Source organism: Glycine max, chromosome 12, assembly GCF_000004515.6.
Source record: "Glycine max cultivar Williams 82 chromosome 12, Glycine_max_v4.0, whole genome shotgun sequence".
Lineage (NCBI taxonomy): Eukaryota > Viridiplantae > Streptophyta > Magnoliopsida > Fabales > Fabaceae > Glycine > Glycine max.
In genome coordinates, this window is record NC_038248.2 from 3,930,590 (window position 1) to 3,958,003 (window position 27,414).

A 27,414-nucleotide genomic window follows, 5' to 3' on the forward strand; every position below is an offset into this window, starting at 1 on the left:
CAACACAAATGATAGATGGTTGGATTTTCTTAACATATTGATAAATATTCAATTTCTGACATATATATAAGTTTTTGCTGTGAAATAAAATTATTTATATATTTTAAAATATTAATCTTTAACTATTTATTAATTGATAGAGTTAGTTTTTATGCATTATCTCTATTAAAAAATTACACTATTATCTGATCAGGAAATATATAACCAAGAATATATGAAGAATGTCTAATTTAATTGATTGAATTAGATATATAAATGTTATAAATTCTCCTGGTATTATCTTCAACTCATACTAATAAAAAGAATATAACCAAGAATGTGCGAGATAATTCACAGTGATCGATCACTCACATGGCCACACTACAAAAATGCTATATTTTAGTTCCTTTGGCTTTGAGACATTTTAGTTGATGAAACGGTCGAACATGTAAGATTGTAAAGAAGCTTTTGTTTATATTATAGCCCTTTCCCTTCCTAATTCGAATTCTCAATAAGGTCTCTTTTAATAGTAAGCCCTCTCTTTAATCCAAAAAGGGTTATTCTCTGTTTACAACTTCTAAATTTCTCTTGTATTATATGGATATTTTTAAATTCATGTAAATTTCTTAAACAAAAGTAAATTAAATGAATAGTAAATATTTTGCAAGTAACTGTCAAAAAAAATATTTTTACAATTAATAGTATATATTTATATTATTAATTATGCATAGAGACAAAACTTTGAAATTAAAGAGAAAATTACGGAAATGAACTATTAGAATTGAAATACACTAATATTTTGAAATAAATCTTATCATGTTTAATTTTTTAAGTAAATACATTGATTAACCTTTACATACAATAAAAAAGGCAGAAACCAGCTGGAAGTGCGAAACAATTAGAACCGGCCACATATAACGCTGTTTGAAACGGTAGGTGGAAAGAAAACGGCCACTTAAAACACTGCACAAAGAAAATTAAAACCAAAAAAAACTATTATTCTTTAAAATATCATTATCAATAGTGCAAACTAAGCCAAGGAAATTTATTATACTCTGAAGGAGATTAATTCAATAATGCACCTTTCTTGTCAATTTATATAAATTTTATATAAAAGACTGATAAGAGCGAATTAAACCTAAAACTTAGTGTACACACACGCTTTGGAGTCCTATGTTTTCTATCTTCTTTGTTACAAAATCATCCCCACCAACAAATTCTCCCTAACTTTGTTTTTGCATTTTAAAATTTTTTTTACCATCTTTGTAACTGCATACATGTACAACTGCACTTTATATAAACAATCCTCACATCAATGAGTTCAGTTACACTTCTGAAGTTTTGTTCAGTCAAATAAATTATCTGTTTTTTTTAGTGCGGACTAAAATATTCTCTATATGAAGCAATCCTGCTCAAAATGACAGTTTGTTATGTACTTATGTTTACATAGCATCAACTTTTGAAAATGTAATTAAACAGACAAGTTGCCTATCAGTTTTTTTTTTCTCTTTGAAGTTATTTAATGCTAGCTTGCAAGTTGCAACAAACAGATGTTGATGCCATTCTCCTAATACACAAGTAATTTATTTTTTAGAAGGATATATTTAACCAATGAAAGTAGTAAGCACACAAGGAAACTTTATTAAACATCAATAAGGGTATGGCATTCAACCGCTATCTATACCTTCTCCTAGTTGGTGTCTTCACTCTTGTTATAAGCTCCTCCGTTACAATCACACATGCTGTTGCGCCTATTCTTGATGTTTCTTCTCTAAATTGAAGCCGTTTTCCCTCAGGTTTCATCTTTGGCACCGCCTCCTCCGCATACCAGGTGTGTATCAGTACTCATACTATAAACATGTATATGTGTACGTGCGTGTGTGCATGTGTGAAAGAGAGATTGTGCTTCACATTTTCATAATTTAGATTATGTGTCAATGGCCTAAGCTTATAGGAGTTAGATTTGTATAGTATAATTAATGACTAATTTGTGTCTATGATGTAGTACGAAGGTGCTGCAAATGAAGGAGGCAGAGGACCAAGTACATGGGATACCTATTCTCATAAATATCCAGGCATCTCTGTTCAATCCTTTAATATCTTTAATCGGTGAATAATTTGAAAGAGAGATGAAAAAGATGCTTGATTTACCTGATCTGGTTTTATACATTAGTGTAATAGGTGAAAACTAAAAAATTAGTTTAAAATTATCCCTAGTGTGAAAACCAGATAAACTCAAGGTCTCTGGACCGGATTGCTTGAACCTCTCACAGTATAAAAATATTGTATTAGCTGAAGATAAGGAACATACAGAGTGGAGTTCCTCTCTTTTTCTGTGTAAAATTTGATTAGTTGTGTTGTTTTGTCACATTATGGTATGCAAAAGTCGTTCTTAAGACACTGTTAAAAGTGAAGAATCAGAACAGATTTTAAGAAAACAGAGATAATTAATTAGGTATTTAAGAAGACAAAAGCTGAGGCTAAATCAGTATATTGATTTGATAACCGTTGTTCCACTCCCTCTGGCCAACGGCAGTTGTCCTGTATCTGTTTTCTTCATTCTTCATGTAGTAATTGGTGTATTTGCAAACAGAAAAAATATCGGATAGAAGCAATGGAGATGTAGCAGTTGATCAATATCATCACTATAAGGTACCATCCAAACCGATATTGAAATTTGTTCTGCACTATGTCTATCTTGTCAATTTTATATTATTCTAGTTTTTTTACAGCAAATTAATCCTAGTGACACACTCTCTCTTATTAGATCAAATTTACTAAATATTAAGAGTTTCGTTTTTTATATTTAGTGAATCTCATTCTAAACTAGTGAAATTTATATGAATTTCAATCAATATAAGAAGAGTGTATTGGAAAGAGAATGTGTTACTAACACTCCTTTATTTATATATGGGTTGTTTCGGCTTAATTTCTGTTCATAAAATAACTTTTTGGCTAGCCAATTATCAATATAAGTTATACATTTGAGCTTGTTATCCTAACAATGGCATTCACGAACTTCTATTTAACAACTTAAGTATTCAAGAGTTTTAGTCCTTTGCATAGTATCGAAGCTTATCATACGAATGTAAAATATCTACATTACAGGCACCAAAACATAAAAAATAAAAAAATAAAAAAGCTACACTCTTGCATTAAGCAGCTTGTTAGAGGTAATATTTAAGTGTCTTTATTTTGTGAGATATGGTACTGTCATTCATAAACTTTCACTTGACCGCGTAATCAAGGGTGGTTATTGATAATAGGATAGCGAGATCAACAAGTATAACGAAAAATTGTTCTTGAGTCCAAATTCATGACATGATTTAAATAGAAGGGCAATCTAATATGAATATTCAGTAGTGTCTATTAGGCACAATCAATAAAAAATTTAGGATACATCAAAATAGCATTCATAAAGCTGACAAAGTTCATGCTAAAATTATTTTATGTCATTTTGAGTATTGATTGGTTGTGTCTTGTAAGCACATACTCACATCGCATTAGTACATATTGCTTTTATATAATTGTTTTGTTCACTATCTTTTTACCAAATGTGTTAACCATTTTACATGTTCATAGGAAGATGTTGGGATCATGAAGTATATGAACACTGATGCTTACAGATTCTCCATCTCTTGGTCAAGGATATTGCCAAGTAATCAAATCGGATTTAGTTTCATCCTTACCAGTTTCAGTTAGTAGAATCTTTCCTTTACACTAACCTCTCTGATAAATATGCAAAAGAAAAAATTAGCGCCGGTATAAACCAAGAAGGAAAAATTAATGACTTCAAATCTCAAAATATGGTCGTATATAATCCATCCTGAATTCATATATCATCACACATTCATGATGTTCATAATCTTAATATATTGATGGGAATTAATCCAGATCTTCTACCATTTGACCCTTTTTCATTGGGATCTTCCCCAAGCCTTACAAGATGACTACGGTAGCTTCTTAAGCCCTCGTACTATGTGACAGAACACAAGTTTTCATTCAAGCTAGATAGAATATTAGCGATTAATTACAAATCAATGCCTGCTTAGATAAATTGAATTTTCACCAGTGTTTAACACACATTTCTATGTGCAGAAATGACTTCCAAGACTACACAGAGCTATGCTTCAAGGAATTTGGAGATAGAGTGAAGCATTGAATTACTTTTAATGAGACATGGAGTTACAGTATGAGTTCAGAACCCTGCATGAGCTCTCACTACCAACTACTTGCTCATGCAGCTGCTGTCAAAATTTATAAAACCTATGTAAGTGTGTTTGGTGAGTATTGATAAAATGGGTTTTAAATGAAATTGAATTTATAAAACTGATTTTAAAGTAGTATAACTTATGCTTGGATGTTGTTATTCTAAAAAAGAAGTTAGTATTAAAACACAGTATACAAATTTTATTCAATTCAAAATCAATTTCTCAAGGTGAAACTAAACATAAGAAAATTTACCTAAAATCACGTTATTTCAACATGATTCTAGGCAGTTCAACATGTAACCAAACACACTAGAGTCTTTCCTATTCAAGATCAAACTTGTTAGTAGTACACATCTTTTTCTGCTGTTCATTATGAATTTACGAAAATTAACTTGAATGTGAGCAGGCGTCTCAAAATGGTTTGATAGGCATCACCTTAAATTGTCACTGGTTTGTTCCGTTCTCAAATGACACATTAGATCATCAAGCTTCCCAACGAGCTCTTGATTTCATGTTTGGATGGTAAAGGCTAATTAATTCTATTCAAATATCTCTCTTTGCCTGTGTTAGTGTGATGCTTCTAATCTGATTTGATTTCAGGTTTATGCAACCACTTACAACAGGAAATTATCCAGAAACCATGCAGTCTTTGCTGGGAAGTCGATTACCAAACTTCACAGGAGCAATCCAAGCTACTTATTGGATACTTACAGAATTGACTACTTCTATCGCCATCTTTATTATATTCTAATTGCAATCAAGTAAGTGTGACACTCTCTTCACTTATTCCATAATTTAATTTTATGATTTTTTGTTGGCTTTTGGTGCGAAGGGATGGGGTGAATGTACAAGGATATTTTGCATGGTCGCTTATGGACAACTTTGAATGGAGTGCTGGCTACACCTTGCGTTTTGGAATTAACTTCGTTGATTACAAGGATAATTTGAAAAGACACCAAAAAGCTCTCTGCCCATTTGGTTTAGGAATTTTCTTCAAAAATACTAGACTCATTGTATGATGACCTCTATAATTAATAAAATAAAATGAAAACTTGGCAATTAATCAAGAGCAACACCTTGAGTTTTCGCAGTGTTCTGTTCTTGAATGAGATTCTGGTTAAGCAGTAGTGTTGTTTAGTACTAATTCTGTTAATTTCGAAAAAGAAAATAAGCTAAAAAAAATTATCTCATTGGTTCAAGAACATCCTAAAGAAACACTAGTAATATGTGTTTATGGAAATTCTGGTGGTTTAGGCACCAGTTTATGTGACTATGTGTCTATCTTATGTTTAAATTAAAAACCCATACCGGTTTAGGATCATACTTCACACATAATATCAGTTTGACTTTGTCAACTTAAATAGATATACTACAGGGAACCCCCATTCCAGTCACACCTGGCTTTGAGAAAGGTTTCAAAAGCTCGTACGGTACAATGCCAGCTCCATTTCTGTTCTTCAACTTTGTGTTTCCATTCCTCTCATCAATCAGTGTTTCTAGTTTCTTCAGTCTCTCTCTAAATCTTTCAAAGGAAGCCTTTATGACAGGATCTTCACCCCATGATGGTTCCATCTTTTCTCCTATGTATTCCTCATCTGGTGAATGAGTTGAGAGTATGTCCAAGACAGCCATGACTCTAGTTGCTTGAAGTTGTGAAGGAAAGCACTTCAGAAGTGCTCTTTCAGGCTTTTCAATGAACTTTTTCCACTCTTCTTCTGTAGGGTCCTCTGAGGGCATTTTAGTCCTGGCAATTGTAGGCCTATTTGGGAAATATCCCCCATAAACATATTGCCCAAAGTTCACAGCTGCATGGTGACCAGAAGTTACCCATATGATTGTGTTGAGGATTCCAATGAGGTTTTTTGGGGTTTTAAGATGTGGCCACCATGGCTCATCTTTTTTGTCAGCATGACCAAGGGTTCTAATCTCTGTCCACCATGCCTGCAGCTCTTCATCTGACTCTACAAGACTTGGTTCAGGGTAGTAGTGGTTGACATAGTCAGTGACCCATAGCTTTATAGCATCCCACAGAAGGAGTCCATCATTGGCAAAAGGATAGTCTTGAATGGTAAGCTTTAAGCCATGTGGAGAAAATGGATCTTCAACAGCAATTCCCCTAATAATTATGGAAAATATGTCAAACTGTGGTAAGTTGTACTAAAAATTATTCATCAGACTCCACTTAACATACAAGGGATATTTTAGTTACAATTATTCAGGTATGGTCAAATTAAAAAGAAAAATGTTACTAACACACTCTTCCAAAGGAGAGATTATTGTATGGCAGGAGACTACTCCGTGTTCATGGTCTCAATCAATTTTTATGTGTAGCCAAGTTTTTCAATTTGCTATAAGGAATTCATAAAACTTAGATACATGTCACATAATCAACACATCATGATGATGTCCCTGGACAATATAAAAATTTTCCCTCTCAAACATATTTTTTGTCGTTAACTAACCCTTATTGTGGCAACCATTAAATATGTCATGATTCTTTAGACTGTACAATAATTTCTCCTTTCAAACACATTTTTTTTTATCATCATGCAAATATGCATGCTGTGTGTGTATTTGAAGTTTGATTATAAAACTACCTTCTAATTAGATCTGCTGGTAGTGCCTGCTTGTCAAACCGCCATTCGAGAGCATAAGCAGCGGAGCTAATCTCTAAGGCATACTTTCCTGGTGCAAATGAGCTCTCAATTGTGCCATCAGCATTAATAAGTGCTTCCCGTGCAAGAGCGTTAATCTCCATTGTGTAACGGAAATGAGGGTGTAGCAATTTGTTTATGGGGTGCATCTCACTAAGTTGTCTGTTGGTTGCAATAACATACGGCTCTGTCGCACAGTGAGTTCTTAACCTACCAAACAAGACAAAAATTAAACGTTAATTTGGACCTTCTTCGCAAAGATCAGAGAAAATATGGATTGAATACAATTCTAAATAAATATAACTGAGAAGGAATGAGTCAATGAGGAGAAATAATTAGATAGTCTATGATCACTATATGCCTATTGATGCAATCAATCTCTACATGACACATACTCAAGTTTTTCAATTTATGACAAAGAATTAATAAAACTCTATGTACCATGTAGTGACAAGATAGTCCTAAACTATCTAATAATTTCTAATCAATGTGACAAGTAACATAAGCAAATAGAATAATCTAAGCTAGCCTTCACAAACTTTCCGTTGATACACGCTAAGGACAGAACTTAGATACAGTTCCTTAATTAAGTACTACTGATATTATTTTTTGATTGAAATTAATGTTTCATGTGCTGAATAATCTGCCTAAGCCTTAAATACATACATTTATTATGCACATTATCGAAGTAAAACTTAAATTCTGTCCTTATATCATTTGGTTGAGTAAAAGGCAGTTGGTGAAGCATTATATATTGCGTACCAATGACTAACAAGTTGGTGATAGCCAGAGTCATGTGCAAGAACATGAGCCTTGGCTAACCTCCAGAGCCAAACACTGGTTGAGTGCCAAGAAGGCGTGAAAACTTGCTTCCATTGGCCTGTTTTATTTGACAATGATGGTGGTCGAGTAAGCTCAATGGCTAGAGGCCTCAGTGTCCCCTCTGGGTTTAGAAAGAACAAAGTTCGTGAACCATACAGTGTTTTCCCCTTGAGTTTGCGTACTTTGTTGACGTAGGGTAAAAGTACGTCATGGTAGTCTAACATGAACAGCTTCTTTTCTTCAATCGCCTGCATGTTAGAACTATATTATATTTGTAATTTATAATCTAAATCCCCAATAAAGAAATGAGTATGTAACATCACTGAATTAATAAACCATGTAACATCATTGAATTAATTAATACTTTAGGAAAATTTAATCAAGAAGAACTAAACCTTTTCTACAGACATTATGCCTCCAATCTCTTTGTTGATAATTTCTGAGGTGATTGCTGATTCTGGTGGACCATATTTTTCTGGGTCAAGTTTACTTTTCAATGGCCATTCCTGCCCAAGAAAGTAAACTAATGATTTTTTTCAATGGGTTAATTTTTTATTGAAAAAATGAAATCAGTGTGTTTAAAATAATGCATACTGTGACCAATCGTATGCTATATGGGTTGAGACCAGCAACAGTCTGTCTAGCAAATTCCTCATCCCTAAACCAGAAAAATCTGTCCCCTGCAAACCAACACAAAACAAATATTTATGCAATATAATAAGAGTTTAATTTTGATCATTCATTTAATAATCAGATTAAAGTTTCTTTTTTGTCTAGACCACAAGTATCCTCCAACCGAATTTAAATATACATATAGTATAAATAAATAAATGAACAAAATGAATTTGAGAATTGAAATCTGACTGCTCATAGTCTCTGGGGTCTCGAAGCGAAGCACGTGTGCCCTGTCACCAGAAATGGATTTGACTAGCCTAGGCATGATTTTTCCTAGGAATCCCTTCTCGGTTTCTTCAGGAGGCAAGTCAAGTCCATGGCTGAAGAGTGAATCTATGTCGTCGAAGTAGGAAAATGCAAGGTCCTTTTCTTTGATAATTTTCCCCAGAGATGGAAGCAATATAAGTAACACCGAGTGTAATGTCTTGGTTGAGAACGTCAACTGCTTCACCTCTGAGAAGCACTCGTCCCTTGGAACGTAAAACTTTCTACTTCTTTTCTCTGACAATGGATCTGCATCACAACAAATCGCATTTACACTATCTCATATCCTTAATTAATTCTGACAAATCACTCTAGAATGTTTTGTGGATGAAAAATACTTATGCAGCATAAATTACATACCTGCTTCACTATGTGGACGACCAGTTCGACAACGTCTAGGATAAGGTCTCTCGTTACCTCCTAAAGGAGGTCTCTGAAGTTCAAGGCTTTTATCAGGATCTCCAATGTCATTGTATATGTCGTAATCGTATATTCTTTCAAAGCTCTTGCGTTCTCCTTCTCCATTGCCTCGCAGATTACTCAATTCTTTTGCTCTTAGTCTTCTTAAACCACCCGGTGTCTCTTGCGGTAAGTAACACTATGCCAATAAGATCATATCACACTTGTGTAAATTAGACCACATATTCTTGTATGAGAAATGTTAGGAATCTCTTACACCATCTTTTGAATAATTTTTTTTATTGATTGAAATTTATTGAAAACGACAAAATTTTGTGTATTCAACATCATATTTAATGATTCTTTTTATTGATTTGTAGAGAGAGATAGTAACACACTAACCCTATACTACTACTACTATGTACCTTGTTGGAGAAGAAGACCCTATTGGTGGGATTATCGAACTTGGAGTGAACCCAAGAGGCACAATGAAAATGAATAGGACCCTCAGGGAAGCCATCGAGGTGGATGGTTTCAAGGAACATCTCCTTGTGATGCTCATTCTCAACAAGAACAGCACCAACCTCTCCAAAATCATTTGGAACTTCAAATTTAGCTTCGTACTTAACCGACTCCTCACCATTTCCTGCTTTGTGTGCATACGCTTTCAGTGTTTCCTTCTCTAGTCCCGTCACTAAACCCACAATTAACCAATTAATTATATATTATTTATCAATATCATTTAAGAAAACGTGTATGTGAGAGATATAAGGTGAATTGAATGATTAGCAGACAAGGAAAGAAGGAAAAGGTGGCAGATTTGATCTCTGCTGCCAACAAAAACTAACATTTGTCATAAAAAAAAAAAAAACCGTAGGTGTACAAAGGCTCGTTTAAGTGAATAAGTTAATTAAACACTTGTCACATGAAAGATTATTCCATAACATAAGCACTTAAGTTCAATCAGGTGTTTGCATTTGAATATTCATCTTAATATGTAGCACATAAAGTTTATTTTCACCCTCAATTGTCAAAGTTAAGATGATAGTTATAAGAATTGGACCAATCAGTTCCTATTCCATGCCGGTGATATGTACCAGTGGTAGGGGCTGTGTGTATGTTTTTTGTCTGTTACAATTTGTAGGACTTGATGCTATCGACTGGTCCCTCTGCTTCGACATAGCACCTTTTGATTTTGTGTTTAATCAGTTTCTCTTTTCTGTTATGCCAGTTTTTGGTAGTGGGATTGTGGGGTTTTTGGAAGGTGTTAGAATGCTCAACGGTTCCTTTCTAACAGGAATTTAAATCCTACATTCCCATGTGTCATGTACTCTTTGTTTGAAAATATAAAATTATCATTTTATAGAATACTTATTACGGAAGTTTTTTTTAGTGGTATGAAATGTTTATTTTGAAAGTTATTTTTTTATTGTTATAAAACATCTATTTCAGAAGGTAAAATTATTTTTTATTGTTATGGTATATTTATTTTAGAGGGTATTTTTTATATTATTATGAAACGCATATTCCATAAGTTATTTTTTATTGTTATAGAATATTTATTTTGAAAGATAAAATTATCTTTTACTGTTATGTGGAATATTTATTCTGAAAGATAAAATTATTTTTTTATTAATATGAAATACATATTTTAAAAAATATTTTTTATAGTTATAAAACGTCTAATTCAAAAATTATTTTTTACTGTTATGGAAAACATATTTCAGAAGATATAATTATGAAAAACATATTTGAGAAGATATAATTATCTTTATTGTTATGAAATATCTGATTCTAAAAATATTTTTTACTATTATCAAACACATTCCAAAATGATATAATATGAAAAGGATAAATTGGAATTTTTAAAAATTTGGAAGTTGTCGGATTTAATATGGGAGGTACAAAATTCAAACTTTACTGTAATATCTTTGTTTTTTTTTATCTTGTACCGCTTGTACCATTTTAATAATATTTACTTATTTTGGCTGATAATAAAAAAAGTCAATAGAGCAAAATATCCATAAAAATTGTTAAAATTAATAATGAAAATATTTTAGCAATTAGCATATCTATATCTTTTTAAATTTTTTCACTCTCTCCCTAGATATCAAAAGGTTTACAATCTTCATCGAAGATTAACCATTATTTTTTATGGATTACTTCATATTAATATCCTAATAAAAAACCATTGTCTAAAAATATTTTTTTCAAGATTTTATTATACTCCACTAGTTAACTCAGCTAAAAACATTTGGGTGTCTACAAGGTGTAACAAGATTACAAAAAGATACAGGTAGTACGTTTCCGATAGGCTGTACAATTGTTGAAGTGAGTTTTGTGGTGGCAGACCGTAGACATATAAGTTTTGCTAACTTACGTGATTATTTGGGCCCCGCGCATGATACATGTCACTTAAAATTCGACTTTTCAAAGGTAACAAGAGTATTTTGTCTTTCGCATTGTAATTGTGGCTGTTGCTATTATAAAAAGATAAAAATATGTTTTTAAATTAATCTTTATAAATTCTTAAAAATAGTTTCTGCCATCTTTTTATGATAAAAGGACATTATTAAATATATCATTTAAAATAATTGTTAAAAGAACATATTGAGATGTATAAGTCCCGTCCTTATTAATTATTAAAAGAATTCTTTTAAAAGCTTTAATAGAATCAAAATTAAAAATTAAAAGTAAATTTAATAATATATAATTAAAGTGGAATCCAACTCTTACACATAATATAGATCACTGACTTTTCCCCCAAAAAACGTCAAATTAAAATTCTTTTTCTCGGTACTGTGCATGTAAAAAACAGAATACATCTCAACCTTGGTGGGTAGTGTAATATTTTTAACTTGGTGGGTTTAAATATATCTCAATCTTCTTGATCTGTGTTTTTCTTTTGTTGGTTCTGCAGTAATATTTAGTACCCCTGGTCCGTTTAATCAATGAAATTTGCATTTTGCCGATTCTAAAAACAAAAAACTGTGCATGTAAAAAACGAAGTTCGTCGTGAATAGTTATTACTTTTATTAATTAATTTGTTGTTTTTTCTGTAAAATTTGTTTCATTTTAAAAAAAAATGCCTTCTTTTACCTATTCCGGAAAGAAGTTAGAGTCCGAGTTAGATTTTAGAATAGTTGCGAATGTTATTATATATATGAGAATTTATATGTCTATAATTAATTTCTATAATTAAGAGAGAAAAAAACTAATGAGAAAAGAAAAGAATTTAAAAAATAAATAATATCCTAAAATATATAACCAAATAATATATAAAAAATTTATATGAATCAAAATACAACCTCTATTGTAAAAAATTAAATTAAAAATAAAAATTAGTATAAAATTTATTGTCGAACTCAAAAATTTCCTAAAATTGTTTCAAGTGAAAATCAATTTTTTAATGTAAATTGAAACAAGTGAGCATTCATTATCCAACTCAAAAATATTTTTAATAGAATGCATAAAATTATATTACTCATGATTTTTTTGTGTGTTGTTCTATGATTTTGTCATTAAATATTTTTTTTAATTTCTTAAGGACACTAGTTATAAAACTTTTTTAAATAATGCAACACGAATTCAAACACTCCTAAAATCATTAATTAGCAAAATAGGACTTTGTTTATTTTTTGGGTTAAGAAATAAAAAGCTGTTTTATATTTTATTTTCTCGTGAAACCAAAAAAAAAAAGTTAATTAGAAAACTATCATATCAAGAACATATAAATAATAAATAAATGAACAAATAAAGAAGCATATGTATACATACCGGGGTCAAGCTCAGAGCTAACAAGCTCTAAGAGGAGAGATTTACCGAGCAAATCTGTTATATCATCGATTCCTCTGTCTAACCTCAGACTTGAAAAGAAACCACCCGCAGTTACTTTCACCTTAACTATGGCCTTAACCTTCACTCTACTCTCATCTGTATGAGTATCTGTTGTTGTTGTTGTTGTTGTTGTTGAAGAAGTAGTAGAATTAGTTTCAACGTTGCGAGAAACCAGAACGAGGTGGTTAAGTTTTTTTTGCCTCTGCACTTTGTTCCCCAACCATAGTGGAATACTACTCCTAATACTGTGAAGGGATGGCCTCTGCAGAAACAAGAGGATTTGGTTGGTGTTCTGTGATTGATACACTTGAGGCTTTATCATCTTTCTCGTTTATGTTTTATGGTCCAAATTAAAATATATGCGAAATAAGCCATCTTGTTTTATACTTGGTATTTGCTAGCTACATGTCTTTGGCTCTTTAGCTCTCGGCCTTATCACATATCTTCATAACAAAATAAATAAATAAATTATTACATGCATGGAGATATATAATTAAAAAAAATTGTCTCATTCAAAATGTCAAATCTATCAACTTTAGCGCGTTATATAATTTCACATAAATAATCACAATTAAAAATTAATAGTTAATAAATTAAAAATGCTGTGTATTTATCTTTTTTAAATAACTATTGTTAGTTGATCAATTCGTCTTAAGTAGTAAAGTAAAAATAGAAATTTAAATGTTGAATTTACAAGGATTTTATTTGTACTTAAATAAATGAATATATAATTTTCAAGTAATAAATAAATTGATTTAAAATATTATAAAAAAACAATAAATTAAATTGACATAAAATTAATTTATAATAAATGAGAGAGACAAATATAAAAAGAAATTAATTAATTAAAATAGAAAAGAAGAGAAAATTCAATAGAAGTTAAATTTAGAAGATGAGAAAGTTGGGAACTTAGCCTACCAAAATTATTCTTGATGTAATATTAATGATTTTTCTCTATGAGTAATTAATTCAATTCTCACATGCATCTACTCATATGCTCTAACTAAGATCCCTCGAGTGATTGAACCTAATTTATCTATTTTTTTGATCAAATCCCTTTAAGAGTTAAAATACTTAAATTGCATTAACAATAAAGATGTATAAGAAGCTAAACAAATCTATCCATAGTGATGACTTTATTTAGATACATTTCTCAGTTCTACGGCTAAGTTCCCAACAAAGGGATTTAGTCTCTCATTGCCATAGGAGGCTTTACAATTACAAGATGATAATATTTAGTAAATGGGATAATTGAGAAAGGGAAAAGAAGGAAGGAATGATTTATAATGTTTGTTTCTCCTTCTTTTTAGTCTTTGTTTTTTATAAGGAATTGTATTCTCTTGGAATTCCTGACGCTAAACATGTGTTGTCCGCTGAGCTTGTGCATCACGCTGAGCGATTGAGACACACGAAGCGAGCAGCTTCAGATCTTCAATTTGTTTCTTGGGCTTAACTTTTTTTTTCGTGCCAATTATTCACTAAGCATAAAAAATTCATCAACTTTTAATATTTTCTGCACAAAAACATAAATGATGTTAAAATTCTAATTATTTACACAAAAAGAAAGAATTAAGAGAGAAAAATTATCAATTCTTATATAATTTAATCCCAAAAATATACCTAAACATAACAGTTATCATAGGATAATCAAAAGACCTTTAACTTTCCCACCAGAAGATAATTATCCTATCATCACAAAGAAGATAATTGCATTATCTCAACTTATCCTATCAATCCTATACAAAAAAAAAAAAACTAGGGCATATAAAGGCAACAAGCTAGACTCCACATATTATGTACGACTTCTACCCTAACCATTGTTAATTGTTATTCGTGAGTAGTAAATGCATTAAAAATAGGAGAAAAAGTAGCAATGTACTTCTAATTTATGGTTTCTTTTGTGAGATTTGTGAATAAATTATTCTTATGTGAATTTATACAGTGGAAACTCCATTTTTTATGACTAATGTTGAACTTAATTGGATTTTTAGGCTAAAGAAGAGAAGATTTTGAAATGTTACTGAAGGACTCGCTCAACGAGCCAGATTGACTAAGCGAGACTCATCCGCTTAGAGAGGAAGTCAGCTCGCTAAGCGAGTACAAAATCCTAAAGAATGTTAAGTTAGAGAGCAGCGCGCTTAGCACGCAGCCAGCCCAACGAGGATATTATCTCTTCTTGCGCTTAGCGCGTCCAAGCCCGCTTAGCGCAAAAACACTAATTTTCGCTCAACGAGACATGCTCGTTGAGCGCGTCTTCGTAAGCTGAGAAGCCCAAAAGTCTTTAAAACACTGAGAAAGGAAAGAAAATAGAGATAGAAGCAACGTGGGAAAGAAGAAAGAAGGCACCAAGGTTGAAGAGAAGACATTTTCTTCACATATTTACTATTTCATTTCATTCCTACATCATTTTCACCCTTGTATTAAGTCCTCCTTGCTAATGGAGAGTTAAACACTTCATTGTTGGGGAGTTTTTCCACTAAACACTCTTGATGTAAAACTTCTAACTATCTATTTAATGTTATTGTTAGTGTTCTCTGCTTCTATCTGTGTTTATTTTACATATTTGTGGCTTGATCACCCATTTATATGCTTTGTTAGGTATTAAGTATTGGAAAATACTTAAAGTCCTTAGAACTTGATAGAACAACTAGAAGTCTGCATTTCTAGGAATATTGTGCAATTATCTAGTACATATTGCATCTTTTGCGTAGTGCAGTTAGCTTAGAATGAGTTTGTTGAGGAATCAAGAACGAAACTATGAGGACTAGGCTCTTTCATGAAAGGAATTACAGTTAGAGTAATTTAACGGTGCAAGAACATTAGGATAATATTAAATATAAAAAAACTTATCTAGTTATGTCAAGAGAAAGTTCAATAGAATACTCCTCGACGTTTTCATTTGATATTTGTTCTATTATATAGTTTTGCGTTTGTCTTGTCATGCATTTTTAAGTTTAAAGAAATTAATTCAAGAATTTGAATCATAAATGAATTCCTCTAATTTATTTTACTGCAATTAAAAGTGTTTACAAATTGAATATGCGGCATCTAAGTATAACAAATTTTCTATGGACATGATACTCAGACTTATCGTTTTAATTACTACTTGAGCGAATTGGTACACTTGTGAATTAAGTTGAACAACCACCTTGTATTTATAACTCAAATTGACTAAACATTAATGGGAGTCCCTGTAAGTGACATCCCCTTCTAATTAGAGGCCCTCGTAGTATAATTTGATTTTATTTTTAAGCAAAAAATCATCTTAATCAAATATTAAATAAACATATGTAGTTTGATTTAATTCGATTTAAATATAATATTAAATACGAATTAAATCAAATCAATTTTTTACATTTTAATTTAGTTCAATTTGGTGATTTTTTATTTTTTTTAATTCTATTATCATAATTTAAAATCTATCAATTAAATTTTCATATATAGTTATTATGCTATATTATTGTAAAAATGAATTTTTTATTAAATTTTGTTTAACATATTTTAGTTAAATTTTATTATTTTCACCACTATTTAATATTATTATAAAATGATATTACCAACTTATTTTGTAACATAATAATATCACTTGATATTTAATATTATTTTTAACATATTGATGCACCATTTTTTAATATATGATAGTAAAATATGTATCTTGATTATAAAATAAAGAAAATATAATAAATTATTCAATATTTATTATTAATTATCACAACAAAAATTACATATTACAAACTTGGTTGTACAAAAAAAACATATTACAAACTTGTTATGAAAAAAGTACACTATAAATTACATACTATAGCCATTTTAAATTTAAAATAATTAATATGGACTATATTAATGTTAAACATCTATTAAATAAATTTAATATAATTATAATATACAATTTGATTCAATTTTGATAACCAAATCAAAAAAATCAAATCAAACCATAAAAAATGTACCATTTTTAAAAAAAATTGTTAGTGACACAGCCAGGAAAACTTGAGGTACAGTTAAATCAGGATCCGTCACTAATATCAGTTAGTGACACAACCAGGAAAACTTGATTCATTTTTTTTTTTTTATGGAGTTATGGTTTGGTTATGTTTTGAACATCCTTACATCCAAGAAAAAATGAGTGTAATTTCCCCTATGTTTTATACATGAGCCAACAATGAATCACCCATGTGCAGGATATGCTGTTACAACGTTCCCAAATCCGTTCTTGCCAAACCTTCACCAACTTAACAACGAGTCTCCATCACATCCCTCTTAACTGCGACATTCCGATCTTTCATCGCCATTAGATCAACCTCTGCCCATGCAAAAAGGTGGGTGTGGAGTTTCGGGTTGCTAACTTTGAAATATATATGTTTCTAAAAATTTGAAATATATAGTTATATTAAAAATAAATTGCAATTATTTATTGAATAGAATATATTTTAATTATTCCTTTCAAAATTAACTTTAATCCCTGTATGCTAAAAACAGTTGCTTTGATCCTTGAATATTTTGTTGTATGGTGAAGTTTTTTTTTTATCAAGTTAAAAAGAAGTACAAGATAGGAACTAATTTCAAATTTCTTCAGAAATATGAAGACCAAACTCGTTATTTTTGAAATGTAAGGACTAAAATCAGCTTTAACCAATTGAACATATATAAATCCCAATTTACTCTATCATCTTGGTAATAATTCAAGCTTCATATTTTGGTATCATGAAATGAAATATACGTGAAATAAATAATACCCATTTGGAAATCATTACTAAAAATATGAAAACAATAAAATCGGACAATAATGTATTTCTCATTTGAGCAACATCTTTTATCATCTTTGACATTGCGTCCTTTTTCATTTTTGGTTCCACCCAGTTAGCATTTAGGTATGAGTGCATGACCCTGAGCAAATACACAATATAGTTATTGATAATTACTAGCAAATATCATCACAAACAAGTTTCTTTCGATCTCAATTTCTCCCTGGAATCCAAAGACATTATCTGAACAAACCATTTTATTTGACAATAAAAGAAATCACTAAAAAAATCATACCTTAGCTACTGCTAAAACCCAGTAGTCAAACGCTAAATAGATATTAGTGTAATTAAGCTTTACATCCTCTTGTATCTTGATGCTCCAAAGCCGGAAGCGGTGCAATTGCGTCCATGTTTTTGGCCTATACTAATTACCATTGACAAAAATCAGACTCTAACGCAGACATCGCAAGGGAAAAAAAAAAGTTTGACATTACATTAGCCTCCACCTAACACTACTAGAAAAATGCTTATTACCTGAGGATTTTTCTGCAAATTTTGCAAAAAAAGAATCCGTAGAAAACACATTTTGTACGAGCCACAAGCTTATTTTTTCACCCTAAAAATCCGTAGAAAAATCAGTCTCTGGATTAGATTAGTCCACTTGTTCACCCTAACATTCATAAAAAAAAAAAACAAAAAACTTTCATATAAAACTTTCTTAAATTGTCTCTTTCATTAACTCTCATGAAGGAGATGTATTAAATTAGAAAACTTGTTTGTTGTAAGAAATATAAATTATAAATTTATATACAAACGTATCATACTAATTAACGTACTATATACAAAACTATCAATCATTTATCTGACTAGTTTAATTATTTGTAATAATAAACATCATTAAATTAATCAGTTTAACTATATTTTATGTTTCTTCACTTTAAATAAATTAAAAACTCCTTAAGCTTAATTTGAAATCTATCAATTACTGGACCACAATTACTGAAAGAGAATTCCTTCAGAATCACAAATTAATTGTCTAGGACCATAAATATCTTGTTTGTTTGTATATTGTGTTGCATCCTTTTCTTCACATGAATCGTGTACGGTACATTATTCACTTTAACTTTCTAATTATATCAAGCATATCTTTGGTTAAGCTTCTCCCAGTGTCACGAGAGTACTAGCTAGGAGAATTAAATATTGGTTATTATACTATTAAAAAAAATATTGTACGGTTAAGATAATTTTTTCACAAATTTTCATAAAATAATAAATATTTTTTGTTGCAACTGGAAACAATTCTATGTTTATGTTTATATATATTTTTGAGAAATGTGTTCACATTAATATTTTAAACAAATATATAAAACAAATAAAACTGAGGTTGTCAAATACCATTTTTCAATATTTATTTTTTCGCATTTACATATGCTATATATATAATTAGCCGAGGGATAACATTTTAATATCATTTTAATGAAATTGTATGTCATAAATACAAGTATATGATATTTGTGAATGTCTTATATTTTTAAAATTGACTTGTATTCAAAAATTGGTTTAGTTACTTTTATTTATTTTCAAAATAGATAATTTTTATAACTTACCTATGTGGTTTTATTTTATGAGTATGTCATAAAAACAAAAGAAATTATGTATAAAGATTAGATTTAAGTTTTTCTTTTTTATATTTTTTCCTTACTACGCAAATATATATTAACCACTAATTATAAAATTATTTAAAGGAAAAATTTAAAAACAATAATAATAACAAAATATTTAAAGAAAAAATCATTAAATTTTAAAAAAATAATGTTAAGAACTCTTTTAAAGATACTTTTAAAACGAGTTGATCCACTTGATCCGGTATATTATTTACTTTGTTTAATCTGTTTTCATCTTAACTTTTTAAATCTTCTTTTCTTATAAATATATACACTTTTCTACAGTCCGAAATGATTATTTTTCAAATGAAAAAAATATAAAAGAAACGTGTTTGTCGTATCTCATTTATTTGGAAGGAGGGAAATAAACAAGTGTGAGAGATATTTGCATAGACAAAAATAAGGAAAAATAATTTGGTTTTAATTTTTTCTTCTTTAGTTATTTTTTCTTTAATTGAATAAAAAATCAAATTTTAAACCATCCTTTTCCTTAATTTTTTTTCACCCTCCAATCAAATCACAGAGTTTAAAAACACAATGAGTTGACGTAGTGACGACGATAGTCATGTGATAAGCAGCGTGGGACAGACTTACAGTAGTATTTTTGTTTTTTTTTTTTTTTACAAGAGGGACCATCTTAAACATTAACACGTGTTTAGACCCAGTCAGATTCTTCAAGAATCACGACCCTTTTCATTTTGACTCACACTCTCACAGAAACTTCTTTAATTAGCTTCAGATATTTATATTTCCAAAACGTGGGTTTTTTTTGGCTTTAATTAAAACGCTCAGCAAAATTGGGGTGTTGTGATTTCATTGACTAGCTAGTAAAATTAAATTAAATTGAATTAAATTTTAATTTTTGTAGATGATATCAGCCAAACAAATCGAACCAATCTAATTAACACAAGATTGATTTAGTTCATATATCATTGAGTTATGATAAATAAGTAAATAAATTATTATACTTTTCACTACAATCTTAAGAAAAAAGCTAATTACTAACGGATATGTACCTACGGATAAAAATCCATCAGTAAATTATAATTTTCAGCAAATGATTCGCCGGTAACTTTTGGTTTCTGATGAATTTACAAACGGATTTAAGCTCGTATTTAATTTGATTAGTTATTGCCCAATTTTACTGACCAATAATATTCATGAGTAGTTACAGACCGATTTTACTCAGATATTTACCGACAAATTTTACCTATACATTATATTTATAGGTATTTATTGACGAATTTTATCTACGGATTATATTCATATGTATTTCCTAACGGATTTTTCTGACAAATTGTATTAACAAATAGTTACCGACAAATTAAATTGGCAAGTATTAACCGATAGATTTTATGGACGATTACATTGTCAAGTATTTACCGATAAAATCTACCAACCAATTTTCTATTGGTAAACTAAAAATCCATAGGTAACAGTGAAGATAAAAAAAAAAAAAGAGAGAAATAGAATAAAACAATTATCTAATTGGGTGATATCAACACATATAAAAGACCACTTGATCATTATTAAAGTTGTTAAATATTATCATCCATTTTTTCACACCATGAAATTCAAAACATATATATGTACATGGCACACAATCGATCACAAATTAATTAATTAATTAAAACATTTCTAATTAATACTGAAGTTGTGGTACTCTCTCCAAGATCATTGTACGCATCGTATTCGTAGATTCTCTCCAACCTCTTGCGTTCACCTTGACCTTTGTCCCGTAAGTGTTCTAGCTGCTCTTCTCTTAACCTCTTCACTTCTTCTGGTGTTTCAGACGGCAAATATGACTGTTTCAAATTTATTCACGGTCAAATCTAATACCTTAAATGGATGCACAGAAATATTAACGACACTTGCCACATACCTTGCTCTCAAGGATTAGACTATTAGGTTATCTATGGAACTATTGCTTACAGGGTTGTGTTATAAAATAATATTGATTAATAAATATTTGACTTATATATATTTAAGGTCACTAATAAAATGTTATCATTTTCTTTATTTCAGTTTATCTTTTAAATTTTTAAAAAATATATTTTAATTTATTCTATTAAAGTGTTTAGATCAATTTAGTATCAGTTTATCATACTAATTGGATTAATTTAGTGGCATGTGATAAAATATAAGAGATATTATCATTTTATGTTAGAAAAGTGTTTGTCACACGAGTTAAAATTAATTAGTAATTTGGTGTAAAAAAAGAATCAATTTAATCTAGCATAAATATTTAAATTATTAAAATGTTTTTTTCAACTTAAGGAATCAAACTACATCTAAAAAATAAAGTAAATTTTATATTTGTTGCTATATTTAATTATTTATAATTTCAAATAACCAAAAATTATTGAAATATAATTAATAGAGGTGGTGATGAAACCTTGTTGGAGAAAAACACCCTCTTAACAGGGTTATCATACTTGGAGTGAATCCAGGATTCGCAGGTAAATTTAACAGGACGCAAGAGGAAACCATCAAGCACAATGTCCTTGATGAACATTTCTCTGTGATGCTCATTCTCCACAGAAATGGCCCCAACCTCACCAAAGCTATCTGGTACTTCAAATTCAGCCTTGTATTTAATCTCTTGTGCTGATCGATGCGTACTGTGGGCATAATCTTTGATAGTTTCTTTCTCTAATTTCGTCTCTTTTTGTCAAAACAAAGAAGAAAAAAGATCGCAAATAATAATGTTAACACATACTTCTACGAAATTAAACAAACGTTTAAATTGTAAGGTTATGTTTAGATTGATAGTAGAAAATAAAATGAAATTAATCAAAATATAATATAATAGAATAAGAAGGATCGAAATGAAATGTAATAAAAATGTCATGCCATATTGTTTAAATTTTTTTTAATGGGATAGAACGAAGATTTCATCCTATTGTTTTTTTTTTAGATACGGCATGACCTAAATTATAAGTTTTTAATTCTCGTATATTATTCTTATTTTAAATATATTACTTTTATGAGGTTGATGATTATGATGAAATTTACAAAGATAAAACAATAGTCATTATATACCAAACAATGAAGCTCTATTTCATCAAATGTATCTGAAATTTAGGGTAGAAAATTTAAGTTAAACATTGGAATAAAATATATAATGATTCATCTTCTTTCATTACGTTCTATTTCTATTTTTATGAATCAAATAATAAAACAAATTTTCCTTTCAATCTAATCTAAACATACGCAGGCCAGACCCTGAGCATTGTTCAGGAGTGCGATCGCACTGGATCCAGGTTGGGAAGGGGTCCATTTTTTTTTTTACCAATGATATTTCAAAAGAGAATTCTACTGTGATGGTTTGTCTTTCTGCCTCTTCCGATTCAACTCCCAATTACTTTACCCCAAATTCTAACTTCCGAATGATTTGAATTTTGAGCATTTAATTTTTATTAAAACATTAAAGAAACCCTACTGTTTTCTAGGTTTGTGCCTTTGATAGAAATTTTAAAAGACTTGAAAACTGAAAAGTATGGAACCCAATAGAAAATGATGATACACATACAAATACACTTATACTGTTTACTGGATTACGGATATATCAAACAAGAATTTCTTACAATCATTCTACTTCAACAACTGCAACTTCGAGTTTGTGAACAAGGGTACCGCACCGCACAATCAAACGTCCACACGGCACATATAACACAGAACAGACAAATCATCAAATCTGCTGTGCTGTATGTGCTTGAGAAATAAAGGACACTTGCAAAGTGAAAGATTTAAAGTTTAATTATTACTATCTGCTATAAACCCATTATCTTTATTTTGATTTATGATAGAAAAAGTTAGTTTTGTGCTAGGAAAATTGGATTCATGTATGTGCGTAGGTTGACAGTTTTATGTTTCTAAATCAAGTAATCATGTTTTTTGGTAGTTTGGTTTAATGAAAAATTAGTAATCTCATATCACGAGTCATTTTGGAACTAATATTCTCATTGGATCTTTATTTAGTCATGTTCTCACTCTTTTTATTTTGCTAGCTTGTGTGTGCCTGAATGAATTTTGAGCATGAAGTCCTTGTTCTGATTGTTGTTGCATGGTACTAATAATCTCTGAAAGAATTTTTGTTTTTTAGGATAGTTTTGTTTAATTACCTATTTGTTACTGCATCAACTAATATTGTAGCTATTCTTTATATATAAAAAGAAGCTAGTTTAATTAGCAGCTACTAGATAATTATAACATTTCGCCTTTAGGAGATAAATTATAAGCCTTGTTTTCATTGGAAAATAGAAAATTTTATAACTTAACTTAAAATCATGACATAATGATGGTTGTAATACTATAATAAAAACAAGTTAAAATTAATTAAAAATTCAAAGACTAAAAAGAATAAAAAAGAAAAAGAGGATTTTACATATTAAAATTTTCATAAATGCTCATATATTTAAAAAATAATTTTTTATATATGAACTTTGAAGGATATTTAAAATTAGTAATCACGCTTGATAGTTTACAACTTTTCATTGTAATTTAAAAATATTTAAATTGTAAAATTTATGTTTCTTGAAAATAAAATCACACTTGGTAGTTTACAACTTTTCAGTAATGTATGATAGATTAAAATTTCTATTAAAAAATTTAAGGATCCATATCTATTGTTTCATCATTCATCCCAGATCCCTAAAATATCATGACCAGCCCTTGACATAAGTAAGTGTTTTCCAAAATAAAAATTGTAATATATGGTGGTGAGATGAGAAAGCTAGCACGAGACAAAGTACACCGATTAATTTCACATTCAAAACACGGCGCGCAAACTATATTGCACACCCGATTTTTAGCAAAAGAAACTATTAGTACGAATAAATATTTAAAAAAATATCACACTTTTTTTTCAACTCAGAAAGCTATCAAATGAAGTCGAATTTTGAAGTATTTTGTCTAAAGTCACTTTATTCTCATGTTTGAGTGGAGTTGATTAGATTCACTATAAAGGAAAAAAAAAACCCTTTTTTCAAGAATAAAATTCGACTTGAATTTTTTATTTTTATTATTTCGTATACAAATCTTCAAAAAAATGAAGAAAAATAAAGTCGAAATTTTATAATTATTTGTGAAAATAAAATTTGTTAATTTATTAGGATTAGGAAAAAAATATTAAAAGGACTAAAAAATAACAAGGATCAAAAATTAAAAATTTATTTTATTAAGGACTCAACATAAAAAAAATATTAAAAATTTAAATGAAATTTATTAATGTATCGGAAACACAAAATACATTTAAGCCTTTATATATTTTTACGTGTTTATATTTGAAAAAAAATAAAGAAATTGATATGGATAAGAATTAATTGAGTATGCAATGTGACTAAAAACTTTTGCATTATCGGTGTAAACTAATCAATGAAAAATCATGATAATTATTTTAAGAGTTTAATTATTTTAAAATAATTTTACATTATCATTCAATCATAAAATATTTTTTATATAACTTTTTAAATAATTATTATAAAATTCAATAAACTTAATAATATTTTATGATGAGATAATAATGTCAAACTATTTTTTATTTGTAGCAACCAAAAGTGATACCAAGAAATTTACAATAATCCACATACACAATTCAATCAACTAAGTTAGATTCCTTAATATTACAAAACAGTTTTACACTATCATAAACAATTTTTTTTCTTATTATAAAAATTGACAAATTTATTACACTTAATAATTTGTAATTATTCCCTCCATTCCAAATTGAATGATTTTTAGCTTTGAAAAATTCATATTGATTGATACTTTCAATTTTCAATAAAATATGAAAACATATTTTTCAATTTTTTTCTCAAAGAAAGAGAGTAAAGATATTTTAGTAAAGTTAATAAATATTGTTTATTTTGAAATACTTATTTTTCTTAATTTGTACAGAAAAAAAATCTTAAACATCAATTATTATAAAATAAAGGAAGTAAATAACAGTAAAGATACTTTACAGTATCTATATCAAACCTATTGTCTCTCAATAACTTATCTTGATAGTTTTAAAAGTGTAAATATAATACATTTATTGAAATAAAAAAAAAGTTATTTTAGTAAAATTATTCCCTAGTAAATATTACCATCTTGAAATATTTTGGTTTTTTTAAATCTTTATAAAAAAATTTAAACACCAATCATTTTGAAATGAAAAAAATAAATATCAGTGGAAAAATAATCAACATTATTATTGCGCGCATAACCTATTTATTTTCTCTCAAGAACTAATCTTGATGGAATATGTGGTTGTTATTTACTTACTGGGATCAAGCTCAGTGCGAGCAAGCTCCAAGAGAATTGATTGACCTAGCAACGGTTGGCTGAACAGTGATTACGGCTTTAACTTTCACTGATTTGCTTTCAGCTTCACTCACAGCCACAGCTTTGATTTTGGTGCCATTCCTCCTGCACCCATAAGTGACCCTTTTTTGCTTCCTTTGGTTTTGAGGCATGGTTTGTGAAGCTTAATGAGATAAGATGGACTTGAATTTGATATATATGAACTTGTTGCATCAGGATTTTTGCTGATTCTGTGTATATGTTATAACTCACCCTTAGTTTTTCTTCTTTGTTTAGTGTGAGCTGAGTGAGAAAGATTGTGATATAAATAAATAAAGAAGCTGATGAGGGAAAACCGGGAAGTTATACTTACTGATTATGGGTTCCCACACGTTCGGATTATAATAGGTTTTTTCTCTGACAATAGCTTGTTTCGTAAATCTTATTCAAGTTTGAATTAGATATCGTGTAAAGATATACTATATTAGTAAAAGATAATTACTCTCCTATTATCTGGCTTCCATTATTTCCTGGTCCATTGGTAGAGGCTACTAATCTATTCTACTAAAAAGGATAAATTTCTTGTCTATTTCATTGATTGTTATGATATTTATAGGCTGATACATGTGTGCAGACAGAAAGGAAAAGATATTCAGCCTGTTACATAAGCGACAAAAGCAGGTATAGCAGCAAACCTCAGGCGTAATCCTCAAGGTAGGTGGGACTCCAGGTAGGGCTCTTGGACCTGATGTTCCCCTGATTGGAATTGCTATCAACATCCTCCACACCAAACACGACCTAGTCCTCGAGGTCGTATGCTGACTTTTCCCAATGGATCAAGACCATGCTCGAGGGTGGAGTTTTGGTACTATCCCATTTCCAATCCAAAAAGGAGAGGGAAGGAGGTGGGCCCTTATGTGGTTTGGGTGTTGTAGGTGACTTGGCTACACACTCTTTGTGACATACTGTTTCATTGCTGCTATAGTTCTCTATGTTACTCCCTTCTCATTGGCTTCTTTATGCTAAGGCACCCCAGATTCCGCCACAAACTTCCATCAGTTCCACTCAACTTCTTTAGGAGGTTGCCTGCTAGATCAGACATTATGTTGTAAGCTAGCACGGATGATATATTCAACTTGTTCCTTTTGTCATGCACTTGGTTTAGACAAATCTTCATAAAGTGGTAATATTCATGAATCATGATGTTGCTGTTATGTTCATTTGCATTCAGTTATTAATAATGAAACTTCATTAATTAGTACCAACTTTCATTTTTTTTATTAGTGTATAACTGGCACTAGTGTAAGATACTTGTAGTAGCTACATTTCCCTTTGCAAACCAAGGAAAGTTTTTCAGGATTAGCTTTGTCTTCTTTCTTTTTTATTCTTTTAACGATTGTTGTTGCAAAACCATAGACAAATTGAATTTGTGATCACTATCTAAATCTTTTTCCATCCCAAACACTCGGCAAATATAACTATACTTTTTTTTTCACAGTTTTTGTTGAATATATATTCAATACTGGAACGTGTGTTGTTTGATGACAATTGACAAACATAATGTAATGAGAGTCATGGACTTGGTCATATGTATGCATGCTCCTTTTAATTCATGAAATCATAAAGCATGAGAAACCATGGTGTGAATGCAATGAATATAGCGGGCCAACTTGTGTCAAGTGCCGACACCGAATCTTTGCAAAATGACATGACACATTATTTTGTTGTGAGTAAACTAACGTGAAATTGTAGAAATGTCATTTTCATGAAAAAGGTAAAAATAAGGTAGATCTATTTCATTACACGCGCGATATTAGAATTGAGTCACACCGAAAAGGAAGCCACAAGTTCACCCTAACTGCTCAAAATTTTGGGACCCTAG

General features: G+C 29.9%; 1 protein-coding gene and 1 long non-coding RNA gene across 6 annotated transcripts; one reads left to right on the plus strand and one right to left on the minus strand.

The window, feature by feature from the left end:
• The first annotated feature begins 1,117 nt into the window (after positions 1 to 1,117).
• On the plus strand, positions 1,118 to 5,371 carry LOC102666798 (uncharacterized). 5 transcript variants are annotated; one of them, XR_001383728.3, is made up of 6 exons: positions 1,123 to 1,810; positions 1,985 to 2,631; positions 3,562 to 3,676; positions 4,078 to 4,249; positions 4,597 to 4,712; positions 4,791 to 5,327. It is a non-coding gene; the product is annotated as an uncharacterized lncRNA (long non-coding RNA). The 5 variants fall into 5 exon arrangements; XR_001383729.3 differs by having other exon boundaries at positions 3,562 to 3,637; positions 4,791 to 5,323; XR_005887556.1 differs by having other exon boundaries at positions 1,118 to 1,810; positions 1,985 to 4,249; positions 4,791 to 4,951; positions 5,023 to 5,370.
• LOC100797626 (linoleate 13S-lipoxygenase 2-1, chloroplastic) lies at positions 5,359 to 13,266 on the minus strand. The gene is made up of 9 exons (XM_003539327.2): positions 12,782 to 13,266; positions 9,430 to 9,698; positions 8,966 to 9,203; positions 8,531 to 8,854; positions 8,261 to 8,346; positions 8,062 to 8,172; positions 7,607 to 7,914; positions 6,788 to 7,054; positions 5,359 to 6,306 (listed from the first exon to the last, which is right to left on the minus strand). Exons 1-9 carry the CDS (start codon positions 13,161 to 13,163, stop codon positions 5,547 to 5,549), a joined length of 2,745 nt encoding a protein of 914 aa, XP_003539375.1. The 5' UTR covers positions 13,164 to 13,266; the 3' UTR covers positions 5,359 to 5,546.
• Positions 13,267 to 27,414: the final 14,148 nt, after the last annotated feature.